The 26,372-nt window shown below is 40.8% G+C and overlaps 1 protein-coding gene across 4 annotated transcripts in view; it reads left to right on the top strand.

Annotated features, from left to right (window-relative positions):
• The first annotated feature begins 636 nt into the window (after window positions 1-636).
• Window positions 637-26,372, top strand: part of LUC7L3 (LUC7-like 3 (S. cerevisiae)) — a 30,595-nt gene continuing 4,859 nt past the window's right edge. For all 4 annotated transcript variants that reach the window (XM_011999239.1, XM_011999238.1, XM_011999241.1 and 1 more), the window contains exons 1-9: window positions 637-924; window positions 15,626-15,692; window positions 18,993-19,032; window positions 19,647-19,791; window positions 20,197-20,271; window positions 22,242-22,346; window positions 23,196-23,357; window positions 24,246-24,529; window positions 25,068-25,228. In XM_011999239.1, coding sequence (XP_011854629.1) covers window positions 826-924; window positions 15,626-15,692; window positions 18,993-19,032; window positions 19,647-19,791; window positions 20,197-20,271; window positions 22,242-22,346; window positions 23,196-23,357; window positions 24,246-24,529; window positions 25,068-25,228 — 1,138 coding nt within the window. In that variant the 5' untranslated portion in view covers window positions 637-825. The remainder of the gene's footprint in view (window positions 925-15,625; window positions 15,693-18,992; window positions 19,033-19,646; window positions 19,792-20,196; window positions 20,272-22,241; window positions 22,347-23,195; window positions 23,358-24,245; window positions 24,530-25,067; window positions 25,229-26,372) is intronic.

Below are 26,372 nucleotides of genomic sequence, written 5' to 3'. Positions count from 1 at the left end.
GGATTACAGGCATGCGCCACCACGCCAAGCTAATTTTGTATTTTTAGTAGAGACGGGGTTTCTCCATGTTGATCAGGCTGATCTTGAACTCCCGACCTCAGGTGATCCGCCCGCTTCGGCCTCCCAAAGTGCTGGGATTACAGGCTTGAGCCACCGCACCTGGCGTACTGGATCAATATCTTTTTAAAAAATTCCTCACTGGGAGGAATCTGATGTAGGACTGAATCCCCATATTTTAGAAGCTGCCTTGTCTCTTCTCGCCTCGATTTCCCATCCTGTTAATCAGGAGACTTAGGGTGGGAGAACAAAGCCAGGTGCAAGAGGCGCGAGCGCAGCGACTAGCAAAACGGAGTCGGAAGCCGGAATCTTCAGTTTCCCCCGCTGCATGAGGCACCATGTGCACCACGTGGACTAAAGGAGACACTGTCTTCTCCATTTTGAAGCGGTGTCCAGGCTTCAAGACCCAGATTCCAATTTCTCACTGTGAAGAAGCTCGGGAAAACTGGAAACTGGGGTAAGTGCGCGGGCAGGCATTACCTGGCCCCACGGCCTCTAGGCAGGGGCGGAGTCCCGACCCGGCCACCGCGGGCCCCGCCCCCAGAGGGCGGAAGCCGAGCCCGCCCTCTCCGCCCGGGCCTGGGCGTGTCCCTCAGGCGCACGGCATGCTGGGAAGGCGTCCGCGCGGCGGCCATTTTGTCTTGTCGGCTCCTGTGTATAGGAGGGTTTTCGGCCTGAGAGCGGGCCGAGGAGCTTGGCGACGGTGTCGCCCGTGTTTTTGTTGGCGGGTGCCTGGGCTGGTGGGAACAGCCGCCCGAAGGAAGCACCATGATTTCGGCCGCGCAGTTGTTGGATGAGTTAATGGGCCGGGACCGAAACCTAGCCCCGGACGAGAAGCGCAGCAACGTGCGGTGGGACCACGAGAGCGTAAGTCCCGCGGGCCTTGGGCCTGAGGCCGGGCTCCGTGGGGGAGGGGAACGGGCGCGGGCTGTGGCCCGCCGGGCCGCGGCGCAATGTGGGGCCAGGGCCGCACCGGGGTCGAGCGTCTGATCTGGTGCCCAGGGAGCCAGGAGGGAGGATGGCCCAGGAGGGAGGATGGTGTCCGGACCCGGGGATGGGGGTGATTTGGTTTTGTTGTTCTAGTATCAAGGGGGTCCAGGAGAACCCTTGGCAGAATTGAAAAGCACCTTGATGAGGCGGGGAAACGCGGGAAAGAAGTATAACAGCATCTTATTAAATCTAGCGGCTCCGAGGTTTCACCTCATTGTGAAATAGGGAGAAGGGCACATTCTTCTGTAGTTTGGGTTGAACGTCGTATTTAGACTGAAATTTCTGACTAGGATTCATGGTAAAAATCGTGGCGGTATTTTATTTCAGTAATTACAGCAAGATGCTTATACGGGGAGATAGAAACGTAAAATAAGTAGTTTACTTGTTAGGGGTTACCGTGATGATTTACAAATATTGTTCGTTAACAGTATTCTAATAAGCTGTCAAGGTTTTTTCTAAAAATATCAAACTCATTTGATGCCCTTAGCCCTGTGAGTAAAGGTAAATATTATAACCCCAGTTTCACTGGTGAGACTTAAAAAGGCTCACCCAAAGTCTTGGCAACTGAGGAAACTAATCTTTGTAGTTAGCTTTCCACAATCCTATGAAACTGTTTCTCTGCACATACTGTAACATTTTAAGTATTTTGATCTAGTTTTGAACATGCAGTGTAATGTTTACTTTAGGTCTTACCTGGAGAATAGATACAGAATTTAATTTTACTTTGCGGTTGTAATCTAACATGCTAATTTTAAAACAATTGCTAATCAAAGTATGAAGGAATCGTTCAGGTAATGCATGCTTCTTTAGAAAACTATTTTCTTAACTTTTTAAACGTAGGCTTTGGTGAAGGTAAAATTTCTTTTTTGCAGTGTAGGAAAGCAAGTTGGTGCTAGATGACTTCTTGTAGTACCTTAAGAAAGAGTAAGAAGTATGGCTCAAGTTGTGTTGGGGTGCTACCTGATTCCAAAGTAGTATGAAACATTCTTAGAGTAGAATTTATTGTTTTTAAGAGGTAGGTTTTTTGTTTTTGTTTTTTAACATGTAGGCTCCCCACAGCACTCCCCCCCATTTGTCACAGTAGGAGACTAAGGAACTGCTTATCTTGACCATCTTTTGTAGGCATCTTTGTTACAGCGGAGTAACTTAAAATTTTTTTAACTACGTAACTCTAACCTTTCAGTCTAAACTTTGCAAAGGTGTTAGGAATAACGCTCAAAATCCTAAGGAAGGTAAAAAACAAACCAAAACATTATGGCGATTCAGCGGATATGCAATAGGATATTTGTGCATTTTGAATTCAAGAGAAAAATGTTTTCCATTGTACTGCTTATCAGTTGGAGCAGCCTTGTATCTCTGCGCCCTTGGCTTTGAACACGTTTTAGAGAAACTGTTTTCTTTCCCGGAGTAATTTGTTGCCAGATTACATTGTATGCGATGGGTTTGACTCTGCAATGATGAGGCCCTCAGAATAGCAATTTAGGTTTTATGTCATCTCAGCCATAATCTGCTTTGCTTTCAGTTTTAGTACTTTTCACTAATTTTAACTTTCAGTGTTTGTTACTAAATTATTTAATGCCTTAATGACAAATTGCACTTCATTCTAGATTGAAGGGTTTCAAATCAGTTACTGACATTTCAGATTCATATCTGCAGGGAAAATGTTGGTAGTGTTGACCAAAAACAAAGCACATGGTCTCATCTAAATAAGTGGAATTATTGTGTAATAAAGCTGGGGAAGCTCTTGATATCATTTCCGGGTCATCTGCGTATTCTTGTACTGTTGGCTGTTAGTGCTAAACCTGCAGGGATGGTCAAACCCATTATATGCTGAAAAGGATTCACCATCACTATAGTCTGATATTTTAACATATTTTTGCATTCCTATTACATCTGGAAATTTTTCTTGGCCATACTTGCATTAAATGGAAGAAGCCATTTCAGCTGTATTAGGTCCTTGTTTTTTCTTTGGAATAGAGATGAATACCAAAATAAGGAAAGGAAGCAACCATTTATTAAAACGACAGTTGCCGAGGCATCTGTAGGTATTTAACAGTCAAAATGGTGACTTTAGCTTAGTGTTAAAAGTAGTCCCTAGATAGCTGTATTTGACCTGTGGAATTTGTTTTAAATGCAGATTTCTGTACTTCAACGCCTTGAACTCCCCTTCCCAGGGAGTCTGATTCAACAGTCTTGGGGAAGGGTCCCAGTATCTGCATTTTTTAAAAAGGCTCCTCTTAGGCATTCTAAAGTTTGTGACCTACTGTTTCCTGACCCATCCTGATTAGTCCTGGGCTTTTAATTGTGTGTATCTGCACAATTAAATCGTAATTGGTATTAATTTGGTAGTAGATTCTACTACTGTACTTTTTTCTCCTTTTCATGATGAGTGATATGTGAACAAGCAGCACTTGCGAAGCTCAGTTTCAAGTGAAGGATGCATCTGTGATGCAAAATCATCGACCATTTGTTTGTAATGGTGTGTATGTAACCTTCACCAAGGTGTTTTACTAGGGCTAGTGCTTTTACAGGCATTTTCAACTTTGTAGATTGCTACCTCTGGATCTGAGAAACTTTTCAGCTAAAGTCAAATCGAGTTTGATACTGTTTCATGGATTCATTGGTACAGCCTCCCACCGTGTTTGTTTGTATTTTGCAATTGTTTGAGATTATTGTTTTGGTGTTTTGCACTAAGCAGTTGCTTGATTAATCCTAAACAACTACAGAGATGAGGGAAGCATGTGATTGTAACTGACTGCCTAGGGAGAGTACCTTTCAGTGAGGGTTTAATTTCAGTGTTTGCCAGAGAAGGCACTAGTAGCCATATTATCAGAAGATTGTAAGTAAATTGTAAAGTCTGATCTGGAGCTTTTGTTATTTTTTATGTAGTAAGACAGAAATTTTGTAGTTCAAATTGAGGTTTTTATATTCTAGATCTCGACCTGAAAATGAAATTACTTAATTTTGTTAACACTGATTCTAATATCTGAAATGAGTTTTCTTCCATTTATCAAACTCAAGCCTACCCTCCCTTCCATGAAGGTTTAACATGAAGGTTTAATAATTTATGAAGGAAATTGAACTAAATGTTCTTTTCTGAAATCTTTGGAATGTTAGCAGATACTGTCGTTGACACTGAAAAATTGTTTAGAAAAGGGAAAACAGTTAAGGCTTCTGTCCACATTTTTTACTTGTAAACTTTTTCTTTTTGCTTTAAAAATGTTCAGAATTTGGGAGTGAAAATCGAAAGCAAAAAAATAGTAATTGTAATGCATGATGGCATCTATTAATATGTATTTTACTAGTTTTCATTCAGAGTCACCAAAATGTTCATAGGAACTTTACTATGTTACAATGGAGTAAGATAGAAAAGTAAGCATTTTCTACCCCACCCCACCCCCCCCTTTTTTTTTTTTTTGAGACAGAGTCTCTCTCTGTCGCCCAGGCTGAAGTGTAGTGGCATGATCTTGGCTCACTACAACCTCCATCTCCTGGCCTCAGCATGCCGAGTAACTGGGATTGCAGGTGTGCGCCACCACACATGGCTAATTTTTGTATTTTTAGTAGACAGGGTTTCACCATGTTGGCCAGACTGGTCTCAAAACTCTTGACCTCAAGTGATCTGCCTACCTCAGTCTCCCAAAGTTGCTGAGGTTACAGGCATGAGCCACCATGCCCGTCTGGCATTTTCTCATTTCCTACCTTACTCCATAGTAACATAGTAAGTGTTGGCTTCTCAGAATTGCCAGCAGTCCATGTGTTATATGTGTATGTAATTACTGTTTGCTTTTCTTCCCAAAACATACAGAATTAGAGTGAATAGTATAATATAATGAACTCCCCATGTACCCATACCCAATTCAGTAATATTAGCACGTGGTCAATATTATTTCCTCTGTATCCCTTCCATTATTTTGAAGCAATTCTGTATTTCAGCCTTAAATCCATCATTGTTTATCTGTAAAATATAAGGACTTTTAAAAAAACATAGCCGACCAGGCATGGTGGCTCACACCTGTAATCTCAACATTGGGAGGCCAACGCAGGCGGATCGCTTGAGTCCAGGAGTTCGAGACTTGCCTGGCCAACATGGTGAAACCCCATCTCTACTAAAAAATAAAAAAAAATTAGCTAGGCGAAGTGCTGCATGCCTGTAATCCCAGCTACTCCGGAGGTTGAAGGGGGAGGATCCTTTCAACCCAGGAGGCAGAGGTTGCAGTGAGCTGAGATGGTGCCACCACAGTCCAGCCTGGGCAACAGAGTGACACTCTGTCTCAAAAAAGAAATAGAATAAAATAACCACAATACCATAATCACACTGAAAATAATAGTAAGGTATTTACTAAATCTTTGGTTGCTTTAGGAAAATGTGTTTGTGTGTCTGTCATTATATATGTTATTAGACTTGATTTCCTCACGAAAGGAGAAGGTAGCTTAAGTTTGTAACATTGACTTTTTCCTAATACAGTTCTTCATTTTATGAAATATTTTCTCCTCTTCCCCCCCGCCCCGGGATGGAGTCTTGCTCTGTTGCCCAGGCTGGAGTGCAGTGATGTGATCTCAGCTCCCGGGTTCAAGCGATTCTCCTGCCTCAGCCTCCAGAGTAGGTGGATTTACAGGTGCATGCCACCGTGCCTGGCTAATTTTTGTATTGTGGTAGAGATGGGGTTTCACCATGTTTACCGGGCTGGTCTTGAATTCCTGACAACAAGTGATCCTCCCTAGGCCTCCCAAAGTGCTGGGATTACAGGTGTGAGCCACCGTGCCCAGTCCTTCTCTTCATTTCTTACTAGTAGGTTAGGAACATTGTTGTATTCATTTATCCAACGAAAAAGTATTGCTCTGCCGAGCGCAGTGGCTCACGTCTGTAATCCTAGCACTTTGCGAGGCTGAGGTGGGTGCATCACCTGAGGTCAGGGGTTTGAGACCAGCCTGGCCAACATGGTGAAAACCCGTCTCTACTAAAAATACAAAAATTAGCCAGGCATGGTGGCGCATGCCTGTAATCCCAGCTACTTGGGAGGCCGAGGAAGGAGAATAGCTTGAACCTGGGAGGTGGAGGTTGCAGTGAGCCGAGATTGTGCCACTGCACTCCAGCCTGCGCGACAGGAGTGAGACTCCATTTAAAAAAGAAAAATGTTTTGCCCTTAGGTAGATAACAGCAGGATAGTACAGGTATAGCACTTGGTCCTAAAGAGCCATCAGGTATTGGTGACAGGAAGGAGTAAATGCACTTTTTTTTTTCCCAGTAGGGATTATTCCAGTTGAATGTAAATGCATTTCCATAACAGAATATGATAAATGCCACCATTGGGAAAAGTAAAATTGACCCTTGAACAACACGGGTTTGAGTTGAGTGTGTTCGCTTTATACGTGGATTTTTTTCAATAAATATATTGGAAAATTTTTTGGAGATTTGCAACAATTTGAAAAAACTTGAAGACAAATCACATAGCCTAGAAATATTTTTTAAATATAAGAAAAGTGCATCACAAATACATAAAATAGATGTATATACTAGTTTATCATTTTCCTACCAGAAAATACATACTAATCATAAAAAGTTAAACTTTATGAAAACTTATGCACACACTACATGGTGCCACTAGCCGTCGAGAGAAAGTAAAGATTAAGTAATAACTGCACAAAATTAACTATAGTACATACTGTAATACTGTAATAATTTCGTAGCCACCTGTTGCTATTACAGTGAGCTCAAGTGTTGCCAGGATCCGCTTAAAATGCCCTATGACCTGTGACTCAATCTCTGCATGAGCAGTTGGTGTCTATAGTAAATTGCCTATCACAGTAAAAAATGATCCCTTAGTTCTTGTGTATTTTCATTATGTTTATTGCAATACCATATAAACTTTTGTTGTTTTGTGTTTTGTTGTTGTTTTTGAGACAGTCTTGCTTTTGTCACCCAGGCTGGGGTGCAGTGGTGCCATCTCGGCTCACTGCAACCTTTGCTTCCCAGGTTCAAGCAGTTCTCATGCCTCAGCCTCCCAAGTAGCTGAGATTACAGGCGTGTACCACCATGTCTGGCTAAGTTTTGTATTTTTAGTAGAGATGGGGTTTTGTCACGTTGGCCAGGCTGGGCTCGAACTCCAGGCCTTAAGTGATCCACCCACGTGCTGGGATTAGGGGTGTGAGCCACAGCACCTGGCCTATGTACCATACCATAAACTTTGAATAATGCCCTGAGACCCATACGAGTGCAGCTCGTATTGGAAGTGCTCCCAAGAAGCAGAAAAGTCATGACAATACAAGAAGTTAAATTGCTTTATATGTACGTAGACTGAGATCTGCACCTGGGGTTGCTGGCATTTTAGGCAATTCATCTTTCGTATACAGATGACCTAAACTTAGGGTATTGATAAATGTAGCACTGTAAATGTGTTTTCACATTTTTTTCTCTAGCTTACTTATAGTTATTTTTTTCCCTAAACATTCTACAATGCACATCTCTAGCTTACTTTATTGTAGGAATACAGTATATAGCCAGGCACGGTGGCTTACGTCTGTAATCCCAGCACTTTGGGAGGGCGAGGTGGGCGGATCACTTGAGGTCAGGAGTTGGAGACCAGCCTGGCCAACATGGTGAAACCCTGTCTCTACTAAAAATAAAAAATTAGCCAGGTGTTGTGGCTGGTGCCTGTAATCCCAACTACTCTGGAGGCTGAGGCAGGAGAATTGCTTGAACCCGGGAAGTGGAGGTTGCAGTGAGCTGAGATCACGCCACTGCGCTCCAGCCTGGTTGACAGCGAGACTTTGTCTCAAAAAAAAAGAAAAAGAATACAGTATATAGTACATAATTTACAACATACGTGTTAACCAACTGTTAATGTTATCATAACGCTTCCAGTCAGTTGTAGGCTATTAGTTAAGTTTTGGGGGAGTTAGGGTCAATAACTCTCTCAGTTGTTATAAAGGAATACCTGAGGCTGGATAATTTATAAAGAAAAGAGGTTTATTTAGTTCAGTTCCACAGGCTGTACAAGAAGCATGATAGCTGGCATCTATCTGGTGAGGGCCCCAGACTGCTTCCGCTCATGGCAGAAGGGGACAGCATGTGCAAAGATTGCATGGCTAGGAGTGCCAGACACTGTTCAACCAATTTTCCAATCAACTAAGAATGGCAGTTCACTGCCACAAGAATGTTTTTTTGGGACCAAACAAAGCATATCCAAACCATAGCAGTGCCCCTAGCTCCCTGAGTTCAAAAGTCAACTGTACAGTGCACACAGGAAAGGAGTGCATAACCCAGACTGGGATGGATACTCAGGAAAGGCCTCTCAGACAAAGCGGTCTTTAAATACAGTTACCTAAAAGATTGGTAGGAATTAGCCTGAGGGAGGGGAGAGAGAAGACACCTTACCAGCCTGAAGGAAGAGCTGGAGAAAAATCAGTGAATTTGGCAAATTTTAAATAGTATTGTAGTGTGTTTCTTTTTGTTGGGTGGGGGAGTGTAGATAGGTAGGCAGTAACTTGGTTTTAAGTAGTTTTTATAAGCCTTGTTAAAAGTTTAGACTTTATTACATTGGGAAATAACTGAAGGCTTCTAAGCAGAAGAGAGTTGATGACTAACTGGCTGCTGTGGAAGATTGATTGAAACTTTACTAGAAGTTTGTGTAGGCAATAAATAGTGAATCATGCCTGCAAAGGTACGTGTAATAAAATTAAAGGCATGGAAATGAATGTGTGGTCGTGGTATAGCTGAAACATAAAACTGTATGTTATCAGGGACATAATTTTTGCTATAAATTCTTTTATTAAAAATTATCTCTTTGGGGGTTTATCTTTAATACAATGAATTGAACTCTTTTAGCTAGAAAGAAAATATTTACTTATAGAATTAAACTGTTAATATTAAGGCAGAAGTGACAAAAGACTACAGCGTGAAAGGTGGTTTTTTTGAAACAGAGCCTTGCTCTGTTGTCTAGGCTGGAGTGCAGTGGCGCGATACCAGCTCACTGCAATCCTCCGCCTCCCAGGTTCAAGCGATTCTTGTGCCTCAGTCTCCCGAGTAGCTGGAATTACAGGCGTATGCCACTATGCCTGGCTAATTTTTTTTTTTTTTTTTTTTTTTTTTTTGAGGTGGAGTCTCGCTGTGTCGCCCAGGCTGGAGTGCAGTGGCCGGATCTCGGCTCACTGCAAGTTCCGCCTCCTGGGTTTACGCCATTCTCCTGCCTCAGCCTCCTGAGTAGCTGGGACTACAGGTGCCCGCCACCTCGCCCGGCTAGTTGTTTTGTATTTTTTTAGTAGAGACGGGGTTTCACCGTGTTAGCCAGGATGGTCTCGATCTCCTGACCTCGTGATCCACCCGTGTCGGCCTCCCTAAGTGCTGGGATTAGAGGCTTGAGCCACCGCGCCTGGCCACTTGGCTAATTTTTGTATTTTTAGTAGAGATGGCGTTTTACCATTTTGGCCAGGCTGGTCTCGAACTCCTGGCTTCAAGTGATCTGCCTGCCTCGGCCTCCCAGAGTGCTAGGATTGCAGGCATGAGCCACTGCACCTGGCTCGTGTTCCTTTTTTTAGCTAATAAAATTTCCAAGTATTCCTGGATTTTAAATTAATCAATATTTGTGTGTATGTGACATTTGAAGTATTCCAGTAATATGTCCTGTTTCAGAATACAGTAAGTCTTCATTTAACGTTGTTAATGGCTTCTTGGAAACTGTGACTTCAGTTGAAATTACATATAACAAAAGTTTTACCATAGATTAGTTAATATAAAGAAGAGTTAGGTTTCTGTGGCACATTTCTGGTTACAAAAACATAACTAAAAAAGACCCAAAACATTTCTGACATCAAACATTGAGATAAATTTGAGTTATACATACATTTAAGAAAGATGAATAAAAGCGAGATAATTACCCAGTTTTTGGTGAATCAGTGAGTGATGGCAGTTGTGGTGGTGGGTTAAGTCAAGGAATAAATGTTTACAACTTGAACATTGTCAGAAGCACCTCCTACCTCCATTCAGTTCCAACACAATAATAAATTTGATAAACTCACCAACCACTTTTGGACTACGCTGTTTATTGTCATGCATTTGTGTGATTATCATATGCTTTACAAACTTTTGTTTTACAATAATTTGTATTCATTCCTTTCCAGCCTCCTTATTCCAGTTCAGGGTGGCGGGTGGCCAGAGCTGATCCCGGCTGCCCAGGATGCAAGGCGGGAACTAACCCTGGACAAGATGCCCTCCCGTACTCACACACCCACACTTACCTAGACTGGGACTTAGCCATGCCATTTCACTTACTGTGCACAGCTTTGGGATGTGGAAGGAAACCAGAGTACTGGGAGAAAACCCATACAGACATGGGGAGAACTTGCATACTCCCACACAGCCCTAACTGGGAATCTTTTTTTTTTTTTTTTGCCTCATCACATTATTCAAGGACTTACTGTATATAGTAATTAGGATTGGCTATTTAGATTTTTAAAATTTAAGTCCCTGTCAGTTTTACTGTTTCCAACATGAGTTGTGTTGCCAGTATTTAGATAATCAAAGTAGATAGTGAATATAAATACATTTTATATATATATATTTTTTTGGGAGGGGAGGGCGGGGAGACAATGTCTGGCTGTGTCACCCAGGCTGGAGCGCAGTGGCATGATCTCGGCTCACTGCAACATCAACCTCCTGGGCTCGAGCAGTCCTGCCACCCCAGCCTCCTGAGTAGTTGGGACTGTAGGCTCGCACCACCCCTGGCTCAATTTTTTGTATTAGTGGAGATGGGATCTTGCCATGTTGCCTGGGCTGGTTTCGAACTCTTGAGCTTAAGCCATCCACCTGCCTCAGCCTCCCAAAGTGCTGAGATTACAGGTGTGAGCCACCACTTCCAGTCTGTTATCTTTATGATAAGCAGTTTAACAAAAATAGTGCAGACAGGCCAGGAGTTCGAGATCAACCATGGTAAAATCCCATATCTACTAAAAATACAAAAATTAGCCAGGCATGATGGCAGTTGCCCATAATCCCAGCTTGGGAGGCTGAGGCACGAGAATTGCTTGAGCCTGGGAGGTAGAGGTGGTGAGCCGAAATCGAACCACTGCACTCCAGCCTGGGCGACAGTAAGACTCTGTCTCCAAAAAAAAAAGACATAAAAATAGTACAGAGGGCATTGAAAATATTTGATTAGCTCAAGGGAGAATTGTATTGCTTAGTGTTGGATCTAAGTAGATACAGAAAGACAAAAATCATTAAGATGTCCTTAATGGGCCTAGTGCTGTGTCTCATGCCTGTAATCCCAGCACTTTGGGAGGCTGAGGTGGGCGGATCATTTGAGGTCAGGAGTTCGAGACCAGCCTGGCCAACATGGCTTAACCCCATCTACTAAAAATACAAAAATTAGCCAGGCGTTGTGGTATGCTCCTGTAATCCCAGCTCCTCAGGAGGCTGAGGCAGGAGAATTGCTTGAACCTGGGAGGTGGAGGTTGCATTGAGCCAAGATCGCGCCACTGCACTCCAACCTGGGCAAGAGAGAGGCTCTGTCTCAAAAAAATAAAAATAAAACTGTTAATGAGATTGAACACTTGTTGTCACTAGTGTTGCCTTAAATTTGTTAAGAGGATAAGTCACGATTATGTCGGTATTTAGAGAATTTGCATGGGTATTAATCTGTAATAAGCATTTGTGTCTTTTAGGGATTACTATTAAATGAAGAATGCTAGTATTCCAAAACTTGAGCAGTTGTCATGATTATGTCCAAAAGTAAGATAAGAATTCTCTGGGTTTATTCTTTTTTTGAGACAGTCTGTCTCTGTAGTGGTGCGATCTCAGCTCGCTGCAACCTCTCCCTCCTGGGTTCAAGCGATTCTCCTGCTTCAGCCTCCCAAGTAGCTGGGATTACAGGCACTCGCCGTCATGCCTGGCCAATTTTTCTATGTTTGTAGTGACCGGGTTTCACCATGTTGGCCAGTCTGGTCTTGAACTCCTGACCTCAGGTGATCCACCCGCCTCCGCCTCCCAAAGTGCTGGGATTACAGGCCTGAGCCACCACACCTGGCCTCTCTGTGTTTATTCTTACTATCATTATTGATGACTTTATTTGAAGCACCCAAATATGTTCTTCCCGTTTTTTCGGATCCCTTGTTAATATTTTTAGTTAAAATCAGACTCTGGAGAGAGTTGAAAGAAGCAGTCCAGGTAGCTAGTTTATTGCATAGAGTAACAAATAATTTTGATGTACCATTAAATGGTAAAGCAGGAGAGTTGAAGTGGAAGGAACACTCAGAACTGGATTGGGGAAATGGATTCTAGTTTGGATTCTGTAGATATAGCTGGATACTCTCAGGGCAAGTCATGTGGTCTCCAATGGGGTGATTGGACTTGATTAGGTAGCTCCTGGTTAGCCCACAGACAGGCATGTGTTATTTGTTCTACACAGTGCAGAAAAACATGTAAAATAATAATCTGCAGTGGACAGGTCTATGGTAGGTCTACGGAAACCTATCCCCAAAGTCTGAGAGGCCGAAGAAAGAGGCTGACAAATCCAGTTTCTTGGAGACATGTAATAGGAACCTATGAACAGAAGTCAGGTCTGTCTCCGGCAGCTGCTGGTGGCAAGACAAGATGACATCTCCCCAGACCCAGGGCCTATGTACCATAGGGAAAGGGTATCTGTGCTTCAGAAGGCATGTGTAGGATAATTACTTATGGGCAAGATTTATGTTAAGTACACAATCAGCAAAATTGTTTTGACTTAAGGGCAGGATTTACAGTAAGTACGTATTCTTAACACAGGGAGCAGTAGATAAAATAGAAATCTTAGGGGCATTCCTGGAATTGGAGTTAATCGGAAGGCAGCCTGGCAGTTTAACACCCAAGATGGAGTTGCTTTAGCTTTTACATAAGCCAACACCTTTTTCTTTCAGTTTAGCAAATATATACAGTTTAATCTTTACAATCCCACTATAAGAAATTTATTACCTCTTTCTTTATTTAATTGAGTCTTGCTCTTTCACCCAGGCTGAAGTGCAGTGGCATGATCGCCACTCACTGCAGCCTCAGCCTCCTGGGCTCAAATGACTCTTCCACCCTAGCCACCCAAGTAGCTGGAACCACAGGTGTGTGACACATACCTAGCTAATTGTTCTCTTTTCTTTTCTTTTTTTTTTTTCCAGAGACAAGGTCTCACTGTGTTGCCCAGGCTAGGCTCAAATGATTCTCCTGCTTTGGCCTCCCAAAGTGCTGGGATTACAGGCATAAGCCATTGGGCCCAGCCTATCTCCTTTTTTTTAATACTGTGAAGAAACCAAGGCAGAATTACGACCCCTGGTTCTTTTTCTTTTTCTTTTTCTTTTTTTTAGACAGGTTACGTTCTGTCACCCTAGCTGGAGTGCAGTGGTGTGATCACAGCACACTGCCACTTCTACCTCCGAGGCTCAAGCAGTCCTCATATCTCAACCTCCCAAAGTGCTGGGATTACAGGCATGAGCCACCACGCCCCATCAGGTACCCCTGGTTCTTTAGCAGATAAGCAGATTTAAACTGTGCCATGTTGCAGTGTACCTATTTCACGTGCTTCGAGAGTCAGGGGGGACCGTAGAGATGTGTCTGTTTGTTTTTGTTTTAATGGTGAACCTGTCTGAGGATCATAGACATTGTGTCTTGCCTAGCTTAAATTTACGGAACACTTAAATTGGTCATGAGGCCGGTAGAAGTCCTATTAAAAACAATAAAATTAATCTTTAAATAGAATCATCTCCAAAACCCTAGAATGTATTACTGTAAAAATGGGAAATAGAAATGAAATGTTTATAAGTGAAGATTAAATTCACAATAATAGTAAAACTTTCTCTTTTTTTTTTGAGGCGGAGTCTCGCTCTATCACCCAGGCTGGAGTGGAGTGGCCGACTCACTGCAAGCTCCGCCTGCGGGGCCCCCCCCACTCCCCCGCCACCGTTCACACCATTCTCCTGCCTCAGCCTCCTGAGTATCTGGGACTATAGGCGCCCGCCACCACGCCTGGCTAATTTGTTGTCTTTTTAGTAGAGACGGAGTTTCACCATGTTAGCCGGGATGGTCTCGATCTCCTAACCTCGTGATCCTCCCGTCTCAGCCTCCGGAAGTGCTGGAATTACAGGCGGGAGCCACCGTGCCCGGCCAGTTCATAGTAAAACTTTCATGTCTGTGAGGATGGCACACAAAATTTAGTTTTTAAATTATTTTACAACCATACAGTTTATGGCTATAAATTATAGCAGATTTTGGCAATAACTTTTACTAAATATAGTTGTGTGAAATTTTTGGGTCTTCAAGGTTAATATAATTGAAAGGCTAGGTCACAGTAAAAGTGGCATAATGGTTGCTGTATCCTCCCTCCCCCAAATGAAAGAAATTCTCAAAGAAATCTTTTTAAAAATTGAGTATTGGCCTTGGTATTTTGTTGTGATGCACTTAAAGTGAACACAAAGTTGAACAAAATGGATGTTTTGAGGTCAGAAGTTCGAGACCAGCCTACAACATGGTGAAACCCTGTCTGTACTAAAAATACAAAAACTAGCTGGCCATGGTGGCACATACCTGTAATTCCAGCTACTTTGGAGGCTGAGGCAGAAGAAGTGCTTGAACCTGGGAGGCAGAGTTTGCAGTGGGCTGAAATGGCGCCACTGCACTCCAGCCTGGGCAACAGAGTGAGTAAGACTGTGTTTCAAAAAATTATATAATGATAATCCACCTAGTAACAGTGAAGTTTTGTGTGAAGGAAAGGTGATATTTTGAAATTTTGATTTACATGGTTTGTAGTGTTATAAAATTAAATTCAGGATAGAGCAGTTTTGGAATATATCTGAAGGAGTTACAAAAGTACCAGTGGGAGAGAATTAAACATTGGTTTTATGTTAATAGTTTTTCCCCATACCGTGGGAACCCACCAAGAGTCTACTGTGTTGGCATGTATGAAAATATCCAGTGGCTAGGAGCAGTGGCTCATGCCTGTAACCCCAACACTTTGGGAGGCGGAGGTGGGAGAATTGCTTGGAGCCAGGAGTTTGAGACCAACCTGGGCAATGTAGCAAGACCCCATCTTTCCAAATATTTTTAAAAATTTGCCAGGCATGGTGCTTGCACCTGTAGTTGTAGTTACTTGGGAGGCTGGTGTGTTAAGGATCTTTTAAACAAAAAGATGGAGCCGAATTGCTTTAAATGAGTGCTATCTGTGATTTAGATGGTTATTTCCAAATCCTAATTTGTAAGTAGGCCCTAATCTACAAAAGAGTTGAAATGATAAGAATAGTGTAAGAGTTTTTAAAAATATAAAAATTGCCCTTTATTTTGGGATGTCTTTCCCATATTTGTTTTTGCTACTGAGCGGTCAGCAGGTGGTGATTAAAAATAGATAATAGAAAATACTAGTAATACAAGTACTGTATATTTTTTCTTCTATCGAAATTCAGGAGTCTGAAAGTCACTAACTTACCTAATATGATTCAACAAATGAAATTCTTATATTGTTTGAAGCATACATACCTCAAGAAATGAGAAAATAGTTATTTGGCACCCTTCTCCAATACAGTTTTAAAACCAAGCAATTTTTTAAGTACCTTTGTTTTTCTTTACTAGGTTTGTAAATATTATCTCTGTGGTTTTTGTCCTGCGGAATTGTTCACAAATACACGTTCTGATCTTGGTAAGTGAATTTTCTGTGTAACTCTTATCAAATTTATGATATTTAAAATGTTGAATAGGAGTGGTGAGAGGAAAAAAACTGGTTCTTTCTAATTCTGTAAAGTTTTTTCTTAAAAGATTTGCTAATAAGTAATTTCTTACTTGGTTTAGATATTTGAATGTATTAATAAATGTCAGTCTGATTAAACATGGTGGCTTAATTAAACATACATGTCTATTTCCACTCCCTCCCAAAACTCCACTTAAATGAAAAAATTTTTAAAAAGATGTATATGGAAGAGGAGATAACGTTAGAGATGTCAGCAAATTTTTGGAAGATGACAAGTGGATGGAGTAGCAGCAGCAAACGCAACAGAGCAGAACAACCTGTACCCTAAAAGCCTGCAGAAGGGGATACTAAACAGAAGCGAGTGTTTGATCAGCAGAACCCTGGACAGGCTCAGGATTTGGAGGCACCAGGTACCACAGAAGGCAGGGTTGAGTCATGGGGCTGAAAATGAGAGAGATTAGTCTGTAGTCTAGTTCAGGGTTTCTCAGCCTTGACATTGTTGACATTTTGAGCCAGTTTTGGAGGGGGCTTTTCATGCATTGTGGGATGTTTAGCAACATCCCTGCCTTTACCCACTAGATAACCAGTAGCACCCCCTGTTGTGACACCCAAAAATGTCTTCAGACATTGCCAGATGTCCCCAGGATGCAAAATTGCCACTAGTGTAGGCGGTCCTGTACATCTGTTGATCTTACTCTCCCACCCATAGACCCCAGGAGAAGAGAGGGTTATTTTCAGGAGAAATTGGGCTAGAGAGACTAGTTTATCTGAACCACAAAACAAAAAATGATTGACAATTTCCTCATTTCTCTCAAGGATGGTACATAACCAGGATCATTCTGGATATATAAAAGAAGTCAATTCATTATGTACAATGTTTGCCTTAGAGCATTAGGAGCGTATTAAGGCAGGACCAGTCTAGATCTTGAGATTTCAGACACAGCAGGGGCAGTAGTAAGTAAAAAAAAAAAAAAAAAAAAATGTAAAAGAGAGTAAATGAATCTATATTTTTATTGGTGGGGCTCTCCTCTGCCCTGTTCCTAGAAGGATACAGCCAGATGTTTTTCCCCAGGCAGAAGAAAAGAGGATTCTTCTCTAGAGAAAGTGAACAGTTCCTGAGAAGTGATCTCTACAGGTACTGACCCTTGGGGAATCTCTTAAAAGAAAGTCTTACTGCCTGGTTTTCCTATGATAAAGCCCATTCATGAGCTGACAAACCCTGCCTAATCCCTACTAACTTCCAGTCAGATTTTGGAAGTGTCTTTTTAAAAAACTAGTTGCCTGCCAAGGACCACCAGCCAGACGTTCGAAGAAAGCCTTCAACACAAGAGATTAAGAAAACCAACAGAGAAAGAAGAATTTAGTGGAATTGGAGATAATAGGGAAAGCAGAGAGAGATTCCTCAAAATCTTAAGAAATTTAGTATCTTCAGAGACATATGAGAAGATACTATATTCATCAGCAATAATAGGATGCCATAAAGAGGGAACTTGTGGAAAAAGTTTGGAAAACAGTTTTTGAAAAACAGCTCTTAGAAATTAAAGCTGGAGAAATAGAACTAAAATCGCCGGAAAGATTTGAAAATAAAATTGAGGACGTTTACTGGAATGTTGGGCAGTATGACAGAAGGATTTTTTTTAAAACTTAGTCCAGGAACTGTACTACCAACTTAATAGTTGTGGACAGAATAAAAGCAGAGGGAATTGCTTAAGAAAAAAATTTGCGGTACTAAAGAACATTCATCTTTAGGTTGAGCAGGCCCTACAGGTGATCAGGACAGTGAATGAAAAAGATCCATACCTAGGCATACCCCTGTAAAATTTTAGAACGTAGGGGTGGTGGGGGTGAGTGTAGGTCACAGAATTATGAATCAGAATGGCCTAAGACTGGTCAGTAACAATGGGGAAAGTTGAAGACATTGGAGAAACATCCTCAGGGTGCTGAGTGAAAACATGTCTACCAGGCTTAGCTATGTAGCCAAACATCAAAATATGAGGGGAAAAAAGACATTTTCAGATATACAGGGTCTCAACAGATTTATCTCCCATGGACTTTTTCTCAGGAAACTCCATCAAAACATGTCCATAAACTGAGAAAGAGGAAAGAAAAAACAAGAGATCCAGTAATTCTCACCTACTGCAGAGCAGGAAAGGAATTCATCAGGATAATAGTTCTATAGTGAGCTTAGAAAATAAGTATCCCAGATTGAAGTAAGGCAGAAGGCCAATGGAAGAAAATGAAACTGATGATCTGATGTATTTTGACTCATATGTGAAATTAGTATTGAGATAGTTTCTATAGCTGAGTTGAAGTGTTTGAGAAGAATTTGAAAATATAGAGAAAAAACTAGGCTCATACCTGTAATCCCAGCACTTTTGAAGGCAAAGGAGGGCAGATCACTTGAGGTTAGGAGTTCGAGAACAGCTTGGCCAACAGGGTGAAATCCTGTCTCTACTAAAAATACAAAAAAATTACCCAGCCGTGGTGGTGGGTGCCTGCAATCCCAGCTACTTGGGAGGTTGAGGCAGGAGAATCCCTTGAACCTGGTAGGCGGAAGTTGCAGTGAGCCAAGATTGCGCCGCTGCACTGCAGCCTGGGCGACAGAGCGTGATTCTGTCTCAAAAAAAAAAAAAAAAACATCAGAAGTGTCTCATAATGCACCTTTGTTTGGCCTGACAGTGAATAGTATTTGCATAATATAAACACTAAGTGTTTATTTATCCCAAAATTTTGATGTCTAGGATTGATAAATAGCAAAATAAGCATAGAATTTTAAAAGGTGGAGGTAAATTCAAGAAGAAATAGAGAAGAGTTAAGATAATTGCTTTTTAGAGGTGGGAAGAAGTAGGAGTTGGGTACTAGTCTAGTGCTATTTGACTTTATATACAGATTTGAAAATAATAAAGTCAGCAATGGTTCAGTTCGGTGTCTGTCCCCATCAGTTTTCTTGAGTGGCAATAAAGAACAATTTCCTTTCGCCTTCACTCCCTTTCTCTCTCCCTCCCTTACTTCTCTTTTAACCATATACGGTTGCTATCCATTATATTGACTTTGAAGACTGAGCAGATCAGTTTTATGTCCTATTTGGTTATAATGCTTCATGATTCAGTAGGATCAATTTAGATGTCTACAAACTACTCAGTGATAAAGTAAATTCTTTTTCTTTTTAAAAAGAAAAATAACTTTTTGTTTTTGGCAAGAAACGGTTGCTAATAATCACAGATAATTTATACAATTGTATTTTTCCCCCAGGTCCATGTGAAAAAATTCATGATGAAAATCTACGAAAACAGTAAGTTATTTTGGTTGTCATTTCCCTCCCAGTTATTATTTGGTTTAAGGGGGACAAGGGTTGAGGAATAATTGGAATTAATTGTAAAATGAGTGTCTGAGAGAAGTCCAGTTACTGGCTAGGGGTAGTAAGAAACTTCTATCTTATTGCAACCTCCGCCTCCCGGGTTCAAGTGATTCTCCTGCCTCAACCTCCCGAGTAGCTGGGATTACAGGCGCCCACCACCATGCCTGGCTAATATTTTGTATTTTTAGTAGAGACAGGGTTTCACCATGTTGGCCAGGCTGGTCTCAAACTGCTGACCTCAAGTGATCCACCCACCTCGGCCTCCAAAAGTGCTGGGTTTACCGGTGTGAGCCACCGTGGCCAGCCCCAATTTTATACATGAGACTTGTCCCAGGTCCAGGGTCATAGATCCAGTACAGTGGTAACGCTAGTGGTTAAACCCCTGTGTAAAGCTCTGTGGTGAGGGGCAGTCAGAAAGGCACTTCAAATACACCTGGTTTACTCTGCAGCCTAAATGCAATAGTTGTCGAGGCTAGTTAAGATAGAATATTAGAGTTGTAATGGATGAAGATTTGGAAATGAATACTTGTTTATTTTCATGTTACCAGGTATGAGAAGAGCTCTCGTTTCATGAAAGTTGGCTATGAGAGAGATTTTTTGCGATACTTGCAGAGCTTACTTGCAGAAGTAGAACGTAGGATCAGACGAGGCCATGCTCGTTTGGCATTATCTCAAAACCAGCAGTCTTCCGGGGTAAGTGAAATCAATTCAGTCTTTGTAAAGGGTCCTTGTTTTCTGGAGATTCAGAGACCTCCCTAATATTTTTGAAACTTGTCTTCTTTTCATTACTTTGTTCTTTTAAAATGATATGAAACTTATAAGGCATTCATTTTTTCCAGTCTTTCTTAGCAAACATAACATTGATTTTGCTAAACATAAGATTTTTCTTTCTTTTTTTCTTGAGGCCAAGATTTTTCTCTTAAATAGTAGTAACTGACAATATGTGATTGACCACCGGAAGTTGAAGATAATTGAATTACTGTCCTTTCAATTAAGCATTTTAATTGTTAAATAGAAATATTATGTATGGTATGTGCGAGTTTGCATGTTTATCTTTGTTTTCAACTTGTTGGTAATACGTTTTATTGTCTTCAACAGGCCGCTGGCCCAACAGGCAAAAATGAAGAAAAAATTCAGGTTTTAACAGACAAAATTGATGTACTTCTGCAACAGGTGAGAATTGTATGCATTAATGTCAGGAAATACTTGAAACAGACGTGTAACCAGCAAAAATACAGGGATGGGCCAGGCATGGTAACTCATGTGTATAATCCCAGCACTGTGGGAGGATTGCTTGAGCCCAAGAGTTTGAGACCAGCCTGGGCAACAAAGTGAGACCCAGTCTCTACAAAAATTAGCCAGGTGTGATGATGTGCACCTGTGGTCCCAGCTACACAGGAGGCCGAGGCAGGAGAATTGCTTAAGCCTAAGAGGGTGAGGCTGCAGTAAGATGTGTCTGCGCCACTGCACTCCAGCCTGGGCAATGGAGTGAGACCTTGTCTTGTGTGTGTGTGTACATGTATGTATATGTGTATATAAAAGGACGACAAATATGAAGATGCTCAACATTATTAGTCGTTAGGGAAATACAGATTAAAACTACAATCAAATACCTATTTGACACCTATTAGAATAGCTAAAATTAAACTGATCATACCAGCTATTGGCAAAGATGTGAGTCAGCTGGAACTGGGATATGATACTGTACAACCACTTTGGAAAAAATAGTCTCATTTTTTTCTTTCTTTCATATTCCTGCAGATCATATTGGAATCTGTTTTGTTGTCGTTGTTACTGTTTTTTTAAGACAGTCTCGCTTTGTCACCCATGCTGGAGTGCAGTGGCGCGATCTCAGCTCACTGCAACCTCTACCTCCCAGGTTCAAGTGATTCTCCTGCCTCAGCCTCCCGAGTAGCTGGGATTACAGGTGTGCGCCACCATCCTCGGCTAATTGTATTTTTAATAGATACGGGGTTTCACCGTGCTGGCCAAGCTGGTCTCAAAATCCTGACCTCAAGTAATTTACCCACCTTGGCCTTCCAAAGTTTTGAGATTACAGGTGTAAGCCACTGTTCCTGGCCCTGGAGTCTGTTTCTTAAAAAGTTAAAAATGTACCATGAGCCATTCTCCCACATATTTATCTAAGATAAACGAAAACGTGTGTCTACACAAAGATTTACACTCCAGTGTTCATGAGTGCCGTATTCATAATAGCACTAAAAAAACCAAAAAAAACCCAGACTGGAATCAATTAAAATATCCGTCAGCAGGTGAGTGGATAATTAAATCATGATGTATCCATATGGTGGAATACCTGTCAGTAATGAAAAGGAATTAGCTACATGAGACAGTATGAATAAATCTTAAAATAATTAGGCTGAGTGAAAGAAGCCAGACGAAAAAGGAATATAGACTCTGGCTCTATATAAAATTTTAGAAAACGCGTATTTACCTATGGTGACAGAAAGCAGATCTGTGGTTGCCTGGGGATTGTGTTTGGGATTGAGGCTGGAGGAGGTACTGAAAAGAGTAGGTGGCTCACACCTATAATACAAGCACTTTGGGAGGCCGAGGTGGGAGGATTGCTTGAGCTCAGTAGTTAAAGACCAGCCTGGGCAACATAGTGAGACGCTGTCTCTGTCTCTCTCCTTTTGTTTTTGAGACAGAGTCTCATGTCATCACCCAGGCTGGAGTGCAGTGGCACGATCTCTGCTCACTGCAGCCTCCACCTCCTGGGTTCAAGTGATTCTCCTGCCTCAGTCTCCCCAGTAACTGGGATTACAGGTGCCCGCTGCCATGCCTGGCTAATTTTTTTTTGTATTTTTAATAGAGATGGGATTTCAACACGTTGGCCAGGCTGGTCTTGAACTCCTGACTTCAGGTGATCTGCCCACCTTGGCCTCCCAAAGTGCTTGAATTACAGGCATGAGCCACCACGTCCAGCCGAAAGTGCATTTTTCTTAACACATCAGTTATACTTTATTGAAGTATAAAAAAAATCTAGGATGAATTAAACCCAAAGAGGCTTTTGTAAATAAAACCAAACAAAAAGATGGATAAAACTACTAATGAACCATGGGGAAAAAAGGAAATAGTTGGGTTTGAAAGAAATCTTAACTGTTTTTTTCCCCCACTCTTCTAAGATTGAAGAATTAGGGTCTGAAGGAAAAGTAGAAGAAGCCCAGGGGATGATGAAATTAGTTGAACAATTAAAAGAAGAGAGAGAACTGCTTAGGTCCACAACCTCGGTAAGTAAACCTTATTTCACATTATCTCACCTGTCTGTTAACAGTTAGTAGGAACTCATTTTTATCTGAGAACCTTTGAAAATTATTCTGATGTTCTAAACTTAGAGTCAGCACAATTTGTAGGCCACAAGGTCTGTGGCAACTACTAAGCTCTGCCTTTGTGCAGTATGCAAGCAACTTTAGATAGTACAAGAAACAGATGGGTGTGGTTGTATCCCAATAAAATGTTAGAAAAAGGCCTCCCTGGCTTGCCAATCACTGCCTTAAACCATAAATTTCCATATGAGCCTGGTTTTATTTTCATTTTTGTTGTAATAAATTACTCAGTACATACTTATATCTTTGTTAAAAATTAATACACCCTTAAAATATCTTATTATTTTAATTGAAGAATAGAATATATGTGTTTCAGATACTATTGATTGCAGAATATAATTGGTCATTGGTTCCTCCATATTGAATAGGATATGTTCAGATTATAGCCAATGTTCTTAGTTCCTTAATTAGTTTTGTGTATGGACATCATATCCCTTGACCCTAAGCAAGAAATGAATTCATACTAAAATAGGCGGCTTTCTGAAAGGTGGTTTAAATTTCGTAAGGTAATGTGTGTGTTGAACATTGAACAGTGGGTCTCAACATTTTTTCTGGGTGATTCAGCAAGTTAGTTGCTGTTGCCTTAAACGTCTCTCTTTAAAAAAAGTTGACCACTTGTAGCCCAGTATTACTGATTTGGGGAAATGGGAAAGAGCAATTCACACACATTAGAAATCTTTTCTAAATGTTGAGTACTTGCTTGAGATTTGTTTCTCTTCCTCAGATGTTCTTGTAACTGATTTATCATTTTAGACAATTGAAAGTTTTGCTGCACAAGAAAAACAAATGGAAGTTTGTGAAGTGTGTGGAGCCTTTTTAATAGTAGGAGATGCCCAGTCTCGGGTAGATGACCATTTGATGGGAAAACAACACATGGGCTATGCCAAAATTAAAGCTACTGTAGAAGAATTAAAAGTAAGTTTTTTTGTTTGTTTGTTTTGAGGCAAATTCTTGCTCTGTCACCTAGAGTGCAGTGATGTGATCTCAGCTCACTGTTACCTCCACCTCCCAGGTTTAAGCAATTCTCATGCCCCAGCCTCCTGAGTAGCTGGGAGTACAGGCATGTGCCACGAGGCCTGGCTAATTTTTGTTTTTTTGTTTGTTTTGTTTTTGAGACAATCTCACTTTGTCACCCAGGCTGGAGTACAGTGGCATGATCTCACCGCAACCTCCACCTCTGGGGTTCAAGCAATTCTCATGCCTCAGCTTCCCGAGTAGTTGGGATTACAGGCATACACTACCATGCCCGGCTGATTTTTGTGCTTTGTTAATAGAAACGGGGTTTTGCCCTGTTCGCCAGGCTGGTCTTGAACCTCCTGCCTCAGGTGATCCGCCCTCCTCAGCCTCCCAAAGTGTTGAGCCACTGCGCTCGGCCAACGTTAAGTTTCTTCTAAAGATACATTTTAGCTAATAAAAAAAAATTATTTTAGCTATAGCTATAGCTTTTAGCTATCACTAGCTATAGATAAAAATAACTATATTTTAATATGGCTTAAATGGAGATATGACCCTCTTATTGATATTTTCCTATGTGTAATTATTTGAAGCATTGTGAGTTCCTGTGAATTTTTGCTGTTTATCGAACTATGAAAGCACTTGATTTTCTTAACTCTCGCATGCCAGAAATTTGGGAAGAATATATCCTGAGGATTTAGACAAATAATACCTTGTGTATGTACATGGTGTTGGAATGTCTACATTTCCCTTAAGGGCATCAATTCCATAAGTTGGTCTACAGATTACTTCACATTAGTTGACCATTGTTAGTTACATTTGTATAAGAATCCAACTTGATTTTTCTAGGAGAAGTTAAGGAAAAGAACCGAAGAACCTGATCGTGATGAGCGTCTAAAAAAGGAGAAGCAAGAAAGAGAAGAAAGAGAAAAAGAACGGGAGAGAGAAAGGGAAGAAAGAGAAAGGAAAAGACGAAGGGAAGAGGAAGAAAGAGAAAAAGAAAGGGCTCGTGACAGAGAAAGAAGAAAGAGAAGTCGTTCACGAAGTAGACACTCAAGCCGAACATCAGACAGAAGATGCAGCAGGTCTCGGGACCACAAAAGGTCACGAAGTAGAGAAAGAAGGCGAAGCAGGTATATATGGAACACCTAAGACTGATGTCCAGCTCATAATGAGTGTGCAATAACAATAATAATTACTAGTATTACTCCTCAGAATGGTAGTTGGGAAGCTCTTAAGCATCTTTAAGTGATAGAATGGGTTGTGAGAGCAGAATCAGTGAATAAAATAATTCCATTTTCGGGGCAAGTTCTGTGCTATTTCCCACCTGTCTAGGAAATTTCACACAATCTTTTTACAGTTAGCGTACCTGATGGTCTCTTAAGTGCTTGTCTTACTCATTCCAAGAAATAAAATATGAAATCAGCCATACTGTTTTAATTATAACTACAAATTGAAGAAGAGTCTTAAAGAGCACAACGATAACCATCTTAGCACTATTGGAGATGAATTTAGAAATACTTTCAATAATTTTTAGTTCTTAAGATTTCTAATGTAAATAGTTTTAGAAAAAGGGTAAGTTTTGCTTAGTCTTTTTAATTAATAATATCTACTTTAAGGCCTTTACTCATTGTAATACTGGCTGAAGTTGCCTTTTGGTTTTTTATTAAGAAGTAGAGATCGACGAAGAAGCAGAAGCCATGATCGATCAGAAAGGAAACATAGATCTCGAAGTCGGGATCGAAGAAGATCAAAAAGCCGGGATCGAAAGTCATATAAGCACAGGAGCAAAAGTCGGGACAGAGAACAAGATAGAAAATCCAAGGAGAAAGGTTAGTTTATATGAGAATTCAGTTCATTAAGAAACTGTTTTCACACCCTAATTGCCCCACTCACTTTTCTCCAGACACAGGCAAAGATCCATTTCATTCATACTCCTTTTTACTGTGAGGAACGCCATTCAGTAGGAGACAGGCATTCTTTCCCCGTCTCCTACTTAGATTTGTGAAAATGACAGTTTATCTGGTGTTTTGATGTTAAACCGCATCTTTCAGTTGATAACCTGAAGGTTTTTCATGTAGATTCTTTTAAGTATTATATTAACTTTCAGGGTTATTAGGCGTAGGATTATATTACCTTGGTTGTTGGCTACCTTTTTTTTTTTCTTCACACTGCAGTGTTTCATAATGTGTCTTACAAAGTAAGTGTACATTGTTGCATTAGTCTTCATTTGTGCATTCATTTAAGTTAGTAGTTTACGTCTAAGTCCCTGGAAGTTGAATTGCTTATATGTATCTTAACCATGTTTTCAGTGGGATCAACATGCTCTTTCCCCTCTTTTTCTTTTTCTTTTTCTTTTTCTTTTCTTTTCTTTTTTTTTTTTTTTTTTGTGGCATCCCATTAGCTGATGTACTGTGCTGTTAGCACTTTTAATGGACTTTTTAATTTTGTGTGGAATGTTTTCACAAGAATATTCTCATCTAACTTAGCCTTTATTGGAAGATAATTCTGTTAACCATTAGGCTCTCCTTTCTGAATTTTGTGTTCTCCAGATTCTTTTAGTGTCTTTTATTTTGCACTGAATGAGCTGTTGTGCTTTGCATGGTTTTAGGAATGAGAGAAGGGGCCTATTTCTGATTTTCTCAGCTCTCCTTGTTTCATTTCATTCTACCTGTCTCCATGTTTAATCACCAGCATAATATATGTGCTGCTATTTAGGTTTATTTTACTAGTCTTTTATATGTTGTTTATTGTATCCTTCAATAGAACTGTTCTGGTGTTTTGTTTTTGTTTTTCCTCTAGACTCAGCTAGAACTAGCGGCACAAACCATGGATATATTTTTTGGCCTCTGCTTTTGTTTTCTTAAAATAAGCACAGTCTTTTTCTGAAATATTTAACATATATTGGCTTTTTCTGTAATGTGGGAAAATGTTGAAAACTTACTGCCAGACGTGCTAGTGTTTGCCATTCAAGTT

The sequence above is a fragment of the Mandrillus leucophaeus genome, unplaced genomic scaffold (genome assembly GCF_000951045.1).
Source record: "Mandrillus leucophaeus isolate KB7577 unplaced genomic scaffold, Mleu.le_1.0 Scaffold59, whole genome shotgun sequence".
Classification (NCBI taxonomy): Eukaryota; Metazoa; Chordata; class Mammalia; order Primates; family Cercopithecidae; genus Mandrillus; species Mandrillus leucophaeus.
The sequence above is the reverse complement of the archived record's forward strand: the minus strand, read 5'-3'. Positions and strand labels throughout refer to the sequence as shown.